Source organism: Rutilus rutilus, assembly GCF_951802725.1.
Source record: "Rutilus rutilus genome assembly, chromosome: 1".
Taxonomy (NCBI): Eukaryota; Metazoa; Chordata; class Actinopteri; order Cypriniformes; family Leuciscidae; genus Rutilus; species Rutilus rutilus.
In genome coordinates, this window is record NC_140209.1 from 27,095,359 (window position 1) to 27,114,290 (window position 18,932).

General features: G+C 38.4%; 1 protein-coding gene across 1 annotated transcript; it reads right to left on the minus strand.

Moving 5' to 3' along the window:
- Positions 1 to 14,232: 14,232 nt before the first annotated feature.
- Positions 14,233 to 15,539, minus strand: nog1 (noggin 1). Its single transcript, XM_084423085.1, has one exon. The coding sequence runs from the start codon at positions 15,191 to 15,193 to the stop codon at positions 14,543 to 14,545; it is 651 nt and encodes a 216-aa protein (XP_084279211.1). The 5' UTR covers positions 15,194 to 15,539; the 3' UTR covers positions 14,233 to 14,542.
- Positions 15,540 to 18,932: the final 3,393 nt, after the last annotated feature.

Here is an 18,932-nt window from a genome sequence, read left to right on the forward strand (position 1 = left end):
TATGTGATAAAAGAGTGTTGATGGCAGGGTTCACAGCTGCAAAAAAAGCTATTTTACAGCAGTGGATAACCCCAGACACAAACCTGAAACAATTTTGGATAGTCTCATTTCATTATATAGTTTGCCTTGAGTGTACAACTGCAAAGATCAATAAGGCAAAGACAACCACTGTGAACACCTGGATGAATATAGCCTCTGCCCTTAAAGAGCTTCTTTGAATACAGTCAATATGAGTTTGCTGCCAGTGTTTGTTAAGTGTGTTTGTGTTCTGTGTGCATGTGTTTTTATTTTACTTTATTTTAATTTTATTTATATCCTCGTCCGAATGCTCTCCCTGTATGATATGTGTTTATTGATTGAAAATAAAAAATCATAATCACAAAAAATAAAATAGAATCAAAGAAAATAATGACATGCACTAGAAATAAAAAAACTACAACAGAACAAAGCAGGTTTATTAGGCTACTGTCACTTTAAGAGCAAAATGCACCGATCTAATATACTGATACATATTTGCTTTCCTTCTCAACCATTGACGTTCACTTAAGACGTAAATGACTATGAGGATAGTCACTCAAAGACGGGCATTTTGACACAAGTGAGTGTATTTGACTGTTCAAGGTCAGTAAGGCGCTAGAACAGAACTCTAGGCGCTAAGTTCAGTACTTGCGCTGTATGAGCAGCAGCTTTATGTGCGCGCGTTTTGTGTTTGTGCACTGAAAAACAGTCTCTCAGATAAAAAAAGACGAATTGATTCCTCTTTCGCTGCTTATTGCGCTTGAAATCACTTGTTTTCAAACCGCAAGGCTTAAAAATGCATTCAACGATAAGCTTTCGAGACGGAACAGAACGGCAACGCCACGTTAGAGTAACCGTGATAGAGACGATAGTCCAAAATCTCTACCGGTTAATCGTGTCTACCAGTATATCGCTCACCCCAAGAATGCATTAAATGAATTAAACATGACAGTAAAGACATTTATAATGTCACACTCACAAAATATTTCTATTTTAATTAAATGCTGTTCTTTTGAACTTTCTATTCATCAAAGAATCCTGAAAAGCAAAACTGATCACGGTTTCCACAAAAAAATATGAAAATATAACTTTTCATTAATGTTTCTTGAGCATCGAATAATCATATTTGAATGATTTCTGAAGGATCATGTGACACTGAAGGGATAATCACAGGAATGAATTACAGGTTACACTTTATTTTAAAGTGTCATTGCTACAGTGTAATTATGCATTTAAGTACTGAGTAATAATAGTAGGCTACTAATATAATAACTACATGTACTTACTATAGGGTTAGGGTTGGATTAGGATTTGGTTGAGGGTTAGTTGCATGTACTTATGCATCATTTACTGTTATTACTATGTAACAAGGAAACTGTCAAATAAAGTGTTACCAAATTACATTTTAACATATTTTTAACCAAAAAAAATGCAGCCCAAGGGAGAAGAGACTTCTTTACCGACTTCTTTCTTCTACCGACCCCAGATTTTTGAGCGGTTGTGCATTTTTCCTCATTAAACCTGAAGTCTGATCTAGTTAACACTCATTCTGTTTGGGACTGAACCTGAAAAACATTTGCAGTACTAGCCCAGTTTCTTAGTTAACCGCGTACCTGTGTTTCTGAGCAACATTTGACCTTCCAACATCAAAGAAACACTGGCCTTGCATTCAAAGTAGCAAGAATATCTCCACTCCTAGATTCCCCACTATCCATCAAACACCACAAGCAGTGATTTATGAAAAGAATTTGAACAGAAAAACATCTCTGGCTCAGCATCAACAATGAACGTTTCAGAAGACACCAATTAACTTAGCAGTGGGAGAAGCCCAGCACACATCTTCTGCTAAACAGGGTTCAGGGTTGCAAAAAGCAAGTGCACAAACAGTATGATTTAAGCGAAAACCAGCATGAATCAGACTCTTTATCCAACGCGGGGTGGAAAAAGCACCTGCGACTGAGAGCGGGGTTTATATACAAAGAGCGTTAAGAGCAGGCCAGCTGTAGTCTTGGAGGATAAGGCGAAAATATAAGGCCACTGACAGACGTATGTTAGCAAGTGAGCTAGCTAGCAGCGATGACAAGAGAGATAGCAAAGACTACAGGGTTCATTTCAACAATGCACTTTCTAAGCAGCCGTCGTAAAACAATACAAAAAAAAAACATTGCGAAATATAAGGTTTTATGGATTTTTCATGAAGCAAGAAGTTCAAAACAGACGAAGCGACGTGCTGACAAGCGGCTAGAGTTAAACGCGAGAGCGCACGAAGGGAAAATGCTTCAACATGGTCAAACTGGGTCAGAGACGAACCTTGTCTCCGCCAATTGGCCACCTTTGAAGCCGCGATCGGTCTTCGGGGCGAAATAAATTATTTATAAGTTTATAACAATGACATGTCATGAAGTTTCAATTTCACTACAATGAATCCATACCCGCGGAGTATAAAGCAACACCACATGGACGAGAGGGGATCACGACACAAGCGGATCCGCCCACCCAATCCGCCGCTCCCCAGACGTACAAAAGACAGGGAAAAACAGACGTATAGACGCCTTTCATCCTCACAACGAGAATCATATGTCTCCCGTGGCCTGCTCCAGACATTCGGTCTTCACTATAGGTGACGCCTTCGGGCCGAAATGGGAATCTGAAACAAGGAACAAATCGTATGGAGATAAGAGTCTTCTGGAGGGAAAGCAGAGGCCTAATGGCTCTCGCTTCTACAAGCACAAAGCTTACAGAAGAGCATAGTTTTCTATGAGTCCATCAACCTGAAACCCAGGCGCAAATCTCCAAACCCATCTGTAAATGCAGTGCATGAGTGTAAAGTAGTGCTTCCCAACTGGTGGATGATTACAAACCCCAAAAATGAGTTGCAGGTCTCTTAGGATCCTGAAATAATATAATATAGTTAACTACATTATCGCACCGCTCCAAATTATGCAACTTTGTTCGCACACATGCCATATAGCCATATATTATAGCAAATCTCAACTGAGTAAATGTAAACTATCTCGCAGAGCTTTATAAAGGAAGTTGGTTATATAGTACATCCAACTTTGCATTGACACCATTATATGAGAACTGAACTGAGCTGAACTCCAGAGCGGCTATACATATAAATGAACTAAATTAATAACTTTTTTACAACAAAAATGAACCATCACTGAACTTACTTAAGCTGAACTATGATGCTCTTTTCTTCTAAACAAACGTTGTTGCATTATTTTCCTGTTATCACTGTGAAGCTGCTTTGAAACAATCTGTATTGTAAAAAGCGCTATATAAATAAACGTTACTTGATTTGATAAAGCGATACTATATTGCAAATTTTGGCTCTTAGATTATGGCACAGCTCTTTATATAAAGTTCGATGTATTATTACATCCAGCTTTACCTGCATACATATTGCAGCCTATACACACATAAAGCAATACTATATCGCACAGCTCTATATACATAGTTGGATATATAATACATCCAACTTTATCCGCATACCTACACTCATGTAAAGCGATGCCATATATCAAATCATGGCTCTTTGATTATATCGTTGCAATATGTAAACAATATAGGCCTATGTAACTATAGCTCTTCTGCTAAATAATGCACAAAGATATTAAGATATAAACATCAACGTCATGATTTTCTGCATTGCGAAAGGCACTATACAAATACATTTTATTTGACTTGATATCAAAAACAATGCAAAATACAAGTAATATGATATAAAAGAATCAAATGTACAATATACAATCTGGGTCCTGCAGCATCTTCTAAACAAAATGCCACTTCAGTGGAAGACGACTTCTGCACTTCAAAACAAGCCTCTCAGTTTAACTGGAAAGATTAACTGCAGTTGTGATTGTGTATTCGTCTGTGGCATTACCTCATCAACGGCGTTCTGCTTCCAAAAATACTGCATTTAAATTTAATACGCGTATTTACAGCATGCATTCTGCTGAGGAATATGAAGAGAAATAAAAGCCAGTGAGTTCACAGGCCCCGTCTCTCTATGATACCGCTGCATTACTTCATGGAAATGCTTCAATACCGGCGGGTCAAAAGAGAGACTTGGCTCGCGTCTGATTTCTCATTATCGTAGACTAATGTTCTTGCTCGGTGCGTATAAATCAACACGGCCGAGCCGCTTTCATGTGCACAGCGGGATGTTATCGTGCACATCAACCGGGTCTTTGAACTCTACATGTATGTTCTATATGTCTGTGGGTGTGGATGAGATCGGACGCAGGGTTTGTATTTATTGATCGGTCACAGGGCTTATGAGAGGATCAGAGACGGCGTGCATCGGTGAGAAAGTGACAGTGATGTCAGGGACACCTACTGAGCAATCTTGCTGTCTACTGACTGCATAACCATCGTGCAATCTCATAAGTGGCTGATTTGGAAAGCTTTACGTAGACAATAGCTCAGCACAACACAACACAGGCGAAGCGCACAGGAAACTCAGCTGATTCCAATACAGTCTTGCGTAAGCTAAAACAAGTAGCACACATAAGAATTCAGTCAAAACAGTCTTAGAAAGCAGCACAATGCCAAATGCTCATCATTTGGAGCAGGTTTCATGTTGCTTTGAAAGTTGCTTAGCCTACCACACAAAACATTTTAAGTGGTAGGGCCGTTCACAATACGTTTTTACATTCCTTTTCGATTATTAGCCTATTCTATGTAAACATGCGTCAGTTAATAGCGTTTTGTGTGTGTGTGTGTGTGTGTGTGTGACCAACCATCACTTTCATCATATGAATAATCCAGGACTGTGTCTCAATAAACACATCATACCAGAAGCAGAGGAACTGTAAGCGGCCATTTACATAGAACACGTTTTTCCATTCCACTGCACTATTTTCCATTGTTTTTCAATGTGAACACGTGACATGCGGATGTCTTTAACTTTTGGGCTTGCGTCTTTTTGAGTCTCTCTAGACCTTGCACTTATTTTTCGTCCAATGACCAGCGTCTTGCAGTTTTAACTATAATATTAGCTTAAGATGTTGCGGGTGGTTGCCAGGGCGTTGAGAACCAAACATCTGTCCTAAACTTGTCCAAAATGTCATGCAAGATATGAACGAATGGCATCAAAATCTCTTCACACGCTAACAGCTTGTAAAAGTACAGGAACAAATCAGAAATTCATGAGACCGAATTTTGAGTGTGAAAGAAGAAATCAGACTAATAGAGACCAACACAGCTCCTGTGTGATATATTTCATTTGATATATGGCATGACATTTCATTGCTATGTTCAAAACACAAGCTTTATCATTTGTTATCACAGCTCAGAGGAGTGTCCACCGGCTCAGTTAATGTGCATTTTTCTCATTATCGTCTCCTGTCCTTGAAACTTCAAAGTATACAGCACTAATGAGACTTCTATCCTAAAAACAGCGCAGTTATTCTGCCAAGAATAAGGAAATGCACTGGTTTGATTCACAGTTATCAGTGTTGGATTTTTTTCAGTCATTATATTTATGGTCTGAGAACAGAAATGAGATCAAAAGCCTTTTGGATCAAGCCATTACCAGTGGTGATGTAAATTAAGTCCATTAAGGGTTAGATCACCAAAAAAATGTACATTCGGTCATTAATTACTGACCCTCATGTTGTTCCAAACCCATAAGACTTTCGTCTTTTTGATCGTCTTTCTGAGAGCTTTCTATTCCTCCATTGACAGCTACACAACTGACTCTTCAAAAAGTTTATAAAGATATAGTAAAACTACACTACACTATTACTCTCGTGTTACACAGCACGTTTGAGCTTCAGCAAGAACCAATGAGGTTAATTCTCGTGTTACGCAGCACGTTTGAGCTTCAGCAAGAACCAATGAGGTTCATTCTCATGTTACGCAGCACGTTTGAGCTTTAGCAAGAACCAATGAGGTTCATTCTCGTGTTACGCAGCACGTTTGAGCTTCAGCAAGAACCAATGAGGTTCATTCTCGTGTTACGCATCACATTTGAGCTTCCTTATGAACCAATGAGGTTCATTCTCATGTTACGCAGCACGTTTGAGCTTCAGCAAGAACCAATGAGGTTCATTCTCGTGTTACGCATCACATTTGAGCTTCCTTATGAACCAATGAGGTTCATTCTCATGTTACGCAGCACGTTTGAGCTTCAGCAAGAACCAATGAGGTTAATTCTCGTGTTACGCAGCACGTTTGAGCTTCAGCAAGAACCAATGAGGTTCATTCTCGTGTTACGCAGCACGTTTGAGCTTCAGCAAGAACCAATGAGGTTCATTCTCATGTTACGCAGCACATTTGAGCTTCCTTATGAACCAATGAGGTTCATTCTCATGTTACGCAGCACGTTTGAGCTTCAGCAAGAACCAATGAGGTTCATTCTCGTGTTACGCAGCACGTTTGAGCTTCAGCAAGAACCAATGAGGTTCATTCTCATGTTACGCAGCACGTTTGAGCTTCAGCAAGAACCAATGAGGTTCATTCTCGTGTTACGCATCACATTTGAGCTTCCTTATGAACCAATGAGGTTCATTCTCATGTTACGCAGCACGTTTGAGCTTCAGCAAGAACCAATGAGGTTCATTCTCGTGTTACGCATCACATTTGAGCTTCCTTATGAACCAATGAGGTTCATTCTCATGTTACGCAGCACGTTTGAGCTTCAGCAAGAACCAATGAGGTTCATTCTCGTGTTACGCAGCACGTTTGAGCTTCAGCAAGAACCAATGAGGTTCATTCTCGTGTTACGCAGCACGTTTGAGCTTTAGCAAGAACCAATGAGGTTCATTCTCGTGTTACGCAGCACGTTTGAGCTTCAGCAAGAACCAATGACGTTCATTCTTGTGTTACGCAGCACGTTTGAGCTTCAGCAAGAACCAATGAGGTTCATTCTCATGTTACGCAGCACGTTTGAGATTCCTCAAGAACCAATGAGGTTCATTCTCGTGTTACACAGCACATTTGAGCTTCCTTATGAACCAATGAGGTTCATTCTCGTGTTACACAGCACATTTGAGCTTCCTTATGAACCAATGAGGTTCATTCTCGTGTTACGCAGCATGTTTGAGCTTCTGCAAGAACCAATGAGGTTCATTCTCGTGTTACGCATCACATTTGCGCTTCCTCAAGAACCAATGAGGTTCATTCTCGTGTTACGCATCACATTTGCGCTTCCTCAAGAACCAATGAGGTTCATTCTCATGTTACGCAGCACGTTTTAACTTCAGCAAAAACCAATGAGGTTCATTCTCGTGTTACGCTGCACATTTGAACTTCCTTATGAATCAATGAGGTTCATTCTCGTTACGCAGCACGTTTGAGCTTTAACAAGAACCAATGAGGTTCATTCTCGTGTTACACAGCACGTTTGAGCTTTAACAAGAACCAATGAGGTTCATTCTCGTGTTACGCAGCACGTTTGAGCTTTAACAAGAACCAATGAGGTTCATTCTCGTGTTACACGCACGTTTGAGCTTTAACAAGAACCAGTGAGGTTCATTCTCGTGTTACGTAGCACGTTTGAGCTTCAGCAAGAAATTTATTCTCACATGTCAAGACGGTTCTGTTGAGGTTCTGTTTATGCTCGCTGATCAATGTTTAAATGTGAATAAAATCCTAAATTCAATCTGTTTATCATATAAAGCGATCAAATCTCTTCAGAAAAATTGGACTGAACCGCTCAATTCATATGGATTAGTTTTACGATCTCTTTATGAACTGTTTGAAGCGTCAAAATAGTAGTTACTTTGCTGTCAATGGAGAGACTCTCAGATTTCAGCACAAAAGATCTTCATTTGTGTTCCGAGGATGAACAAAAGTCTTACGGGTTTGGAACGACATGAGGGTGAGTAATTAATGACAGAATAAAACATTTTGGGTGAACTAACCCTATACAAGTCTACAGAGCTATAAAAGAGTAACCTCCCTCATTTAATTCTGGGAATTCAGACGAGTGTCAGTAAATTAACGTGAAAAGACAGTGCAGCAATTCGAATGCAGACTGTCGACTGACATGTCTTAGGAACGTCTTTAAACGGACGTCTTCGTGTCAGCGGTCTGCGTTCAATCGCGCTTTCACTGACACGGGACAAAGCTTTGGGTTTGTGGAGAGGATTTTATGACAGAACGGCCCTTTCATTCCACAGCATTAGAAAGACAAAGTGCCGTTATCACTCAAAGTGGGTCTGTGACCGCAGGAGAAACATGTTTGGAGCGTCTCCTAAAGCCGCAGAGATACGGAGACTCTTGACACTGGTCAAGCCGCGCACTTAAGAGAAGAGATGGAACAGACCACGACCGTCTGCAGAAGACAGCGCCGTGTCCTTATTAAGAAACGAGACAGTTCTGCTGGAGAGATATCAGAGTAGACATACACATCAACACATGAGCAGCTTCTGTCATGCCCGTCTGCTTTTTCATTGCTCAGGTGTTCCCATTAAAATGCATGGTAACATATAACATATTATTTTGATGGTCCAGTTTAGACATTCTACAAAGTAACTTTGCAATTATATGTCAACTAACTCTAATTAGAGTATTAGTAGACTGTCTGCTTAATATCTGTATATATATTGTGATGCTCCTCAACAGACATTCTTCTGACTATAAGTAACTTTGAAAGTATGTCAACTTATTCAACTAACCCGAACCCTAACCTAACAGTCTATTACACTCTAATACTCTAATGAGAGTTAGTTGACATGTAATTGCAAAGTGACTTTTAGTTAGTAGAATGTCTAAAGTGAACCATCAAAATAAAGTGTAACCAATTTGATTTTAAGATTCAGTAGATGTTTCTCCTAAAAATGAGTCAATAGTTGTCATACAGTAAGATCATGTAGTCTCAGGACAATCTGAGTTCATATCGAGACATTTGCTTGCACTGTTTGACAACGTTGAGATCTCATCGGAAACTAGAGGAGAAACGTGAGATTATTGAGACTTTAGAAACACCTGAGAAGCAGGATTGTTCAGCAAACGTTTCAAATTATTCTCACGTTGTCTAGGAGATACAAATAATATTTAGACATTCTCATACTAGTTCTGCAGGTTTGCACACAACTTAATTAAAAAGGCAAACCATGTATTAAATATGTGTTAATTATGATGAACTGGACCCCACTCAGATTTTTAATGTTTGTGAAATAAGTCTCTTTTGCTAACAAAGGCTGCAATTATTTAGTCAAAAATACTGTAATATTGTGAAATATTATTACGATTTAAAATAACTTGGTTTTATTTGATTATATAGTCAAATATAATTTATTCCTGTGATCAAAGCTGAATTTTCAGCATCATTACTAAAGTCTTTAGTGTCACATGATCCTTCAGAAATCACTGTAATATGATGATTTGATGCTCAGGAAACATTTCTGATTATTATCAATGTTGAAAACAGTTGTGCTGTTTAATATTTTTGTGCAAACCGTGATCAATTTTGTTTTTCATGTCTTTACTGTCACTTTTGATCAATTTAATGCATCCTTGCAGAATACACATTGTGCACTAAAAGTAGTAAATTCAGTAATGCAGTAAGTAGAAAAACTAGTATTCCACACTGTGCACAATACTTTTCTTTCACAAACAGTATTTCGTATAGGCTAGCACTCCAAACACATCCTATGTTGAAGTGTCTGCATCTACAGCAGACAAGAGAACACAAGAGGACAGGGATATATGAGAGAACTGGTGTATAAATCACAGTCCATCTCCCGCAGGGTTTACGAACGCCTGCCTCTCGGTTAAACAGAGGGCCCTGCTGGTACCTGGGGGCCACCGTGCAGGAGCCGAAGTCCCCCGCCCGCCCCCAGCTCGACAGAGAGGTCGCCACGGGGCCTGATCGCACGACCCCTGCCGGCACGCTGCACAGTGTCATCTCAGACACAGTACAAACGCAGTATTTCACTCTGATAACAGCGGCTCGCTCGCCATCGAGTCAGAGCACATTTCAACAGCGCACACAAATTACGCTTTTGAGCAGAATACTGCTGGATGTGGAATCAGATATACAGATTCAGTATTTTTCGAACACGCACTACTCATCAAATGTTTGCACACACTGAATTTAGCGTGCTCTTTTGAGCTAAAGGCTTCTTAAGTTTTGTAGACGAAAACTGTGTAAATTGGGCAGACAAGCAGAGCTGGAATCTAGACAAAGCAGCAGCTTGAATATAAGAGAGTTATGTCATTTGCATCACATCATTCCCAGACTTCCATTTGTATTAGTTTCCATCACTTTAAGATTATTATAATATGGAAAATAGTCATAAAAATAGAATGGGTAGATGTGTCCAAACTTTTCACTGCTAACAAGACTGTCCTCTTAAATAAATAATGAATGAATATTTTGTATTTTTTTCCCCACATTCAAAAAAAAAAAAAAACATTCTAAGGTTCTAAAATAGAGTTGTTTCAACAAAACATTTTCAAACTTATTTGACATCATTGACAAAAAAAAAAATGCCATTGGTTATTTTATATTTGGCAACAAATTGTTTAATTATGAATAATTTGAAAAGTTGTAACCATGTGAATTTCAGTTGTAAACACTCCTAAAAGTAAATATTCCAGTTAAAATGTATTTTCTAAACTTCCAAAGTATGTTTTAACTGCCAATTATTTACAATTGCAAGAACATAGAAAGCAAAACACTGATCTGAAGAACCTAAAATGAAACATCAACATAATATGATCAATAAGTTGTGACAACATGTGTATTTACATTGCTTAAACTCATCATAATTAGCTGAGCAAGTTATACAAGATTCGACTCATTTTTAAAAGTCAGTTTAACGTAATTTAAGTTGAAAATGACTTAAACATCCAAGTTGATTGTACTTAAAAATTTAAGGTAGCAACTTTATTTTTTTTTACAGCTAACCCTATACATCCCAAAAAAGGTTCTTTGTAAGAAAAGCCTTTATTTTTAAAGAGTGACAACTTGTCAATTTCAACCAAATAATAAAGAACGTGCTTATAGTAGTAATAATAACTTAAATAGTTCAAATGATGACCTTTTTATTTTTCTAAGTTTGAAGAACCTTTTGTGGAATGGAAAGATTTCATTGATATTAAAGATTCTTTGTGGAACCCTCAATGCCAATAAAGAACCTTGATTTAAGAGTGACAGAGTCTTACAAAGAGGTTCACTCTCAAAAACAAAGTTCTTAAAAGGACAATTTTTTTCTCAGTATGAAGAACATTTTAATAATCTAAAGAACCTTTCACTATAAAGAACTTTTTGTGGAATGGAAAGATTCCATGGATGTTAAAGGTTCTTCATGGAACCCTTGATGCCAATAAAGAACCTTGATTTTTAAGAGTGACAATCTGACACTCTTACACAGAAGTTCACTCTCAAAAAGGACCATTTTTTCTTAGTGCGAAGAACATTTTTCCACTATAAAGAACCTTTTGTGGGAATGGAAAGATTCCATTGATGTTAAAGATTCTTAATGGAACCATCGATGCCAATAAAGAACAATGATATTTAAGAATGACAATCTGACACAGTTTTACACAGAGAAGTTCACTCTCAAAAAGAAAAAAAATGAAGAACATTTTAATACTCTAAAGATCCGTTTTCCCCAATAAAGAACCTTTTGTGGAATGGAAAGACTCCATTGATGTTAAAGATTCTTCGTGGAACCATCAATGCCAAAAATGAACCTTTATTTTTAAGAGTGACAATCAGTCACTCTTACACAGAAGTTCACACTCAAAAAGGAAAAGAAAATTCTTAGTATGAAGAACATTTTAACAATCTAAAGAACGTTTTCCCTAATAAAGAACCTTTTGTGGAATGGAAAGACTCCAACGATGTTAAAGGATCTTCATAGAACCCTCGATGCCAATAAAGAACCTTAATTTCCGTCTGCCATCTCCAAACCCGAGGCATTCAACAGCCTCTGGCCAGCACACATCCATTTAAAGGAAGCCCTGTGTGATTAGTTTGCCCAAGCGCTCCTAATCAGTGGTGTGTTTGGATAAAGCGCTGTTCTGCAGGGGTAAACAGAGCTGTATTTGAAGCTCTTTATGAGGGCTGTTTGGCAGGGTTTATTCCTCTGTTAGACTGGCTCCATGCTCTCGGAGGGAGGGCGGCCCTCCTGCGGGGCCACAAATGGGCGGGTGGCAGTCGGGCCGGGCCACATGAGAGAGATGCTCTCCAGCTGTTACGCTTTATCTGCCCATCATCCGTTCGGGATGTTACAGTAGATGTTAACAGGTTTTCAATGAGAATCATCACGCATCTCCACCCCACAATAAAAGCTTGAATGCAAGGGCACTTGAGATCGAGATAAAGAGCTATTTTCACTGGAACTGCACTTATCAGATAAGCAGAGGTTTTTACAGACTGAGAACTAACGCGCTCATTAGGGTGAAGCGTCGACTCTGTTAACACCCGTGATGTGAGAACGTTTAGACGTGGGCTCCATTAGGTACATTACATGTTTGTGGTCACCCTTAACCCGCAGTTAGCTGGCAACAAACGGATCCAGAGAGGTTTTAACCAGAGGAAATAAGGCTGTGAATGTTAAGAATTGTTTGAATTAATTGACGCGTAAAATGCAGTTAATCTACTTTAGAAAGTCTGTCGACTGAAACGTACATCTCATAATCTCAGCTGACTTTCATTAGCGAGTCATTAGCAAACATCCTTGACAGATCAACACTGCAAAAAATGTTGTCTTGTTTCCAGTCCAAATATTAAAAAATTATTTATTATATTAATTATATATAATTTTTTGATAAAAAAATAAAATTAAGTGAGTTTTTGCTTAAAACAAGCTAAATTATCTGCCAATGGGGTGAGAAAAATAATCTTGTTTTCCATTTGAATTAATTTTTTTTTCCAAAGAAAACAAGAAAATGATTATTACTATTTTTTTTTTTTCATTGGCAGATAATTTTGCTTGTTTTAAGCAAAAACTCACTTCATTTAATTTTTTTTTTATCAGAAAAACAAGATATAATTTCTTATGTCATTTTGCTTATCTAGTAAATGCTTCTTAATTTAAGAATGTTTATATACAGTATTTGGACTGGAAACAAGACAAAAATACTAAGTAAGAAAAGCATTTTTTGCAGTGAAGAGTTTAAATGTGATGATGATGTGAAACACATTGGATTGACTGATGATAAATATACATAACCCTGGTTAGTGTGTATTTAAAACACATTTAGTTTATTAGTAGGCTGCTATTACTGAAATCATACCCATTTCATTTCTGTGTGACTGAGAATTACAGCATGCAACACATTTATCTGTTTGTTTATGTTAAAACTGGCTGATCAAAATGGATGGAAATTTTATATGAAATTAAAATGCAGAAATCTTAAATTGAGACCTATATATGGATTGTAGCGATCTCTTAATAAGATGTAATAAAAGTTAATATAAACCGCTAGCAAACCTCAACATGGGCCCCTGAGAGCATCACCGGCGGTTGCCTGGTTACGGGGCCCTTAAGCCAGGTGAGAAAATGTCATGGTAAATTAGGAGAATCTCTTTGAAGTTTCGTCATGAAAAGAAACAAAGACTTTTGAAACAAAAGCTCAGATGTGCCGTTTTGTTGTGGGATTTCACTGATATTTTATTATCTGAATATAAAGAATAAATAACAGTTCTTAAATCTTAATTTACAGGATAAATCGTTGTCGGAAAAAGCAGCCGTCGCAGCTGCGAGACGTTAAAAATCCGTAATAAATTTTGAGGTCGTCACATCGACGTGGAAACCTTATAAAACATCTCGAACGGCACCACGGCCATTCTCTCTGCAATATAAATACAACGGTAACCAATATTTTCCACAAATACAGTAGACTCTGGATAATACACATAATACTGGCTTTTTACAAGTAGCTAGATCATTACATGATGGCACCACATATACATACAATACATTCATACACATGATAGTGCATAAAAAAATAAAAGGGAACACTTTATAATAACTTACATTAACGGCATTAAAAGACAGTATTATATTACATAATGCATAAATTGTCAGCTAGTACATTCAAACAATTGCTCAAATGTTATATCCCATATATTTATATGTGACTATATATGTCATATAAATATACTATGTATATATATATATATATACATAGTATATTTATATGACATATATAGTCACACACATATACATACATACATATTAATTACTTAAAGTTAATATAAAGTGTTACCAAAATACAAAATAAAAACATTTTCATAACTTAAGTCCAGAAATATAAATCAGATTCGATTTTCTATAATGTTTTTCATTTTTTTTTTCAAGAAATATACCAGAGCAGAGTTTTTAAAACTGAAATCCAGAAATACATATCAGATTACATTTTGTACAGTAATAATTATCAGAACAGTTTTCCATAATTTAAGTCCAGCGATATGTATCAGCTCAGCTTATGTCCATACACATGTTTCAGATTAGAGTCCAGAAACATATATCAGATCAAACTCTTTTTGTTTTCTCTCTCTCCAGAAATCAGCATCGTATCGGAGTCTTTATGAATGATGTCCATTAATTATCGCTCAGTTGGCGCACGAGCATTTGCACTCAGTTATGATGGGATACTGCACCGGTATCCACGCGCACTTGAGCGCGCCTCTCCTCTGAACGCATCTCCACCGCAGGAGCGTGATGTGCGTGGATTTGGCCGGTTTGCACACCATGCCCTCCGGAACCGAACACGAGCGCTTACTATAGCAACTCCCCGCGCGGACGAAGCGCGGCCAGAAGCGCGAGCCGAGGTCGTTCCACGCGTAAAGCACCGGGCAGAAGGAGTAGGACCACAGCCACATCTGCAGCCTGCGCTTCAGCTTCTTACTGGCTTTGCGCTTTTTACCCCACTGCACGTCAAAGTCCAGGTTCTTGATGTCTTTGGGCATCAGTCCGGCGGGGTTCTGCTGGAGGTCCAGCTCGTCCAGGTCCTCGTTGCCCGTGTAGCGGTCCTGAGGAGGGCTGATGGAGAGGAAGCGGCTGTCAAAGTCCCCGAGCGCGCTTCTCAGCTCGGTCTCGTTGAGATCCCTCTCCCGCGGGTCGTAGATGGGGTCGGGGTCCTCCTTCAGCTCCAGCAGGGGTAAAGTGTCACTCGGGATGGGTCTGAGGAGGTAATAGTGCTGACACTGAGCGAAAGACATCAGCAGCAGGTACACGGACACCAAACACTGCTGGAGATCCATGATGAAGCGATAAAGCGTGCAAATCTCCACTTGACGCGTTTTAACACACAATCTTTGCAACTTTATCCAATGCAAAATCCGAAGAGCGTGAGAGTTTCGAGCGCTCAGACACCGGGTCTATCCATCCATGGCGCGTTTATTTCACGTGCATCAAAACTCGAGTCTCTCGGGTCTCCACGAGCTGCTGGTTTTCACCAAGGCTGTTAAATGCATCCGAATCGCGCGCAGCATCACGCTTGAAAGTCCCGCGCGCGACGCATCTGCCTGTCCTTCTCGTCGCGAGCCAAACCTCTGGGAATGCCTCTCTCACGCGCGCGCCTCTGATATATACACGCGCGGCCCTGTGATGTAATACATCGGCTCTGTTTTTTCAGGAGATTCCCCTACACCTCCTCTCAGAGAGAGAGAGAGAGAGGGAGAGAGAGAGAGGCGTGTCTGAAGCCGGTGCGCCCCCTGTCGGCCTCCTCACGCCACGCGCTCTTCGGGTAGAAACTTCAGGGTGGGAGTTAATATTAAATACTATACTTTTTTTTTATTTTATTTTTTATTTAAAGGTACTTTACTGGCATCATTGTTATACACGCAAAAATGTTAAATATTGTAGTGAAAAGAAAAAGGGCAACAAAAATAATAACAACATATATCTATCTATCTATCTATCTATCTATCTATCTATCTATCTATCTATCTATCTATCTATCTATCTATCTATCATCCATCCATCCATCCATCCATCCATCCATCTATTGTCTATCTATCTATCTATCTATCTATCTATCTATCTATCTATCTATCTATCTATCTATCTATCTATCTATCTATCTATCTATCTATCTATCTATCTATCCATCCACCTATCCAACTATCTATATATCCATCTGTCTGTCTGTCTCTCTATCATCCATCCATCCATCCATCATCCAGCTATCGTCCATCTATCTATCTATCTATCTATCTATCTATCTATCTATCTATCTATCTATCTATCTATCTATCTATCTATCTATCTATCTATCTATCTATCTATCTATCTATCTATGTCTGTCTGTCTCTCTATCTATCATCCATCCATCCATCGTCTATCTATCTATCTATCTATCTATCTATCTATCTATCTATCTATCTATCTATCTATCTATCTATCTATCTATCTATGTATCTATCTATCCAACTATCGTCTATCCATCTATCCATCCATCCATCCATCCATCTATGTCTGGTTTGGTTAAAGGGCTGGTAAGTTTAGTTAAGGTTAGTACTATCACTATTATGTCCTTCAGCAAAGCTGTTATCCTCAGGATTCTCCATCAGGACTGAATCTGAAACAAGTGTTCTGAAAGTCTCTTTGAATAAAAACAGCTACTAAATCACCTCATACTGCTGTATCTATCTATTTGCGACTTCGAGAAGCACAAACATGCAAGTGTGCGCTCGGGCCGTGGGGAATAAAGCCATAAAACACTCTGTCCAAATGAATCCAAAACGAACATCTCCCACCAAGCCAGCGCCGTGGAAACCTCGACATTCTGTCAAACGCTCGTTCTCCGAGAATCATTTAATGGAAGAAGTGACCTGCCATTCCACTGGCCATAAAGCAGGCGGAGAGATAAATGCATCTCTGTTTCTGTCTGAATGAGCTAATTCACACTTCAACTCAGTTACTTCTGCACGAAGAGACCGAGAGAAGTCTGGGACACAAGTCACAGGTGTATTTTTAGCCTGACCGGGCATTGTCACAACATAAAACACACACATAATAACATACTAGTAACTCAAAAACTCCTGCTTTCATTCTAAATTTCTTTCTCAAAGAAAACAAGATGTTTGTCTTAATAATCTTTCATTCTATCATAAATACATAACAGAAGTAAAATAGGTACTAAATGCAAATGCAAATGCCACTTCATGTTGAGTTAAGGTTGAAATTGAAAATCCTTTTCATGACCAGCTCACTTCAACCCAGGAGTTACTCACTTAAAAACCTAAAACCATTTTGCGAAGTGGCAAAAGATCAGCATTTGGCTTTGGTTAACCTCACCGTCTGTCACATACGATTCCCTTGATTCTCTCCTGGAGTTTTATCAGTGTCAAAATACATAAACGGTGACGCATTGACCTGTCATAGTCAGAGATATCAGAGCTTACGCCGGCACCGAGATGTTTTCATTTGAACGATTTCGACTAATGGTTTTGTCTTTTCTACTGTTGCTTATGGCAAGAGGGTCATCATGGGTTTTCTCGTGTCATGAAACACACCAGACTCCTTTAATGGCAGAAACCTTATACACGGCTACCAGAACACACGTATTTATACAGAAATACAAGGACGGTGTGCGAGTACCAAAGTAATCTTAATCTTGAAAAATGGCTTAAAACACTGAATGCTTCAAAAAATGCATTAAAGTTCTTAAATGACAACAGAAAGGTTAATAGAAAAGCGACGTAGGGCGATTTTTTTCTCGCTCTCATCTCTCAAACAGCAAAGTGACTCACTCGTCTCATTCGCTCTGGTTAAATAGTGCTTGTATTGCGCATAATTTGACTAATTACAGGTTTCGCGCTCACACATAAAGCCGCATTTAAAACAGCTTGTGAGTCGCGATTACCAAAATGAGTGGCTTACTGCGCTTAAACGGCCAAATACACACAAAATTATGTCAAAATGCCCGTCTTGGCAAGTATTCAGTTAAACACATTCAGTTTTGGAAGCTAATTAGTTGACACAGATAACGCATGTTGTGTAAAAGTATACTGGATCCGTGCATAAGCTCTTAAGGTGACAGCAGCCTAATATTCCTGCTGATGTCTGTCATGTTAATCAAAAAACAAAAGACAAAGAAAATCATTTGTAACTAATTGTAAGCATTAATCAGAGTATTTTTTTTTAACAGTAAAGACTATCCAGTGTTATTTTACATTTGATTACTTTAATTTCTGTAGAGTTTCTTAACTGAATACTAACATACTGTTAGACCCACCTGAAAAAAAAAACGTAAAGCCATGTTTATTTCATATCTCTCTTTGATATGAACATTCTATTGCATTTATTTGTGCTGAAATTTGTGTGAAATTAGTTTATTTGTTCTTATTTTAGTCTTTTTTTATGAAAATTTAATTTTGCATTGAAGAAAAGTAGATTTTTGTTTGTATATGCTGTATATGCTGTCAATTATAGATCTTTGAAAGAAAATCGGAATCTGTAAAAATCGTTATCGGCAGGTCACGCTTACCAAAAAAAAAAAAAAAAAAAAAAAACGGAAATCAGAATCGGCCAATAAAATTGCAATCGGTGTATCTCTGATCATTATTACATATTCGGGTCTTTAGCACTCCCGGATCTATATCTAACACGGATGGATCTCTACCTGTAGTGATAATATAAAACTCTCCAGATATAAAGGCCCGTTCACACCAAGCACGATAACTATAAAGATAACGATAAAGATAACTATATATGCGTCCACACCAACGACCGATAACGGTCTTTTTATTCTAAGCACGCGCGCGCCCCGATGATCCAGATCCATTTTAAATGCGCGAGACCTTTAAATTAGAGTGGATTCTGATTGGCTGTCAGTGTTTTATCGTTCGACAGCTGGAAAAAAAATCGTTCTGAAAGTGATCCCAACGATATCGTTCCTCATATCTTTATCGTTATAGTTGTGGTGTGAACTCTGTTATTCTTTAATATGGAGAACGATTTTTTGAATTATATCTTTATCGTTATCTTTATAGTTAT

What these genes read in the sequence shown, in the direction of transcription:
- nog1 (XM_084423085.1), bottom strand. Translation starts at nt 15,193, where the DNA reads ATGGATCTCCAGCAGTGTTTGGTGTCCGTGTACCTGCTGCTGATGTCT.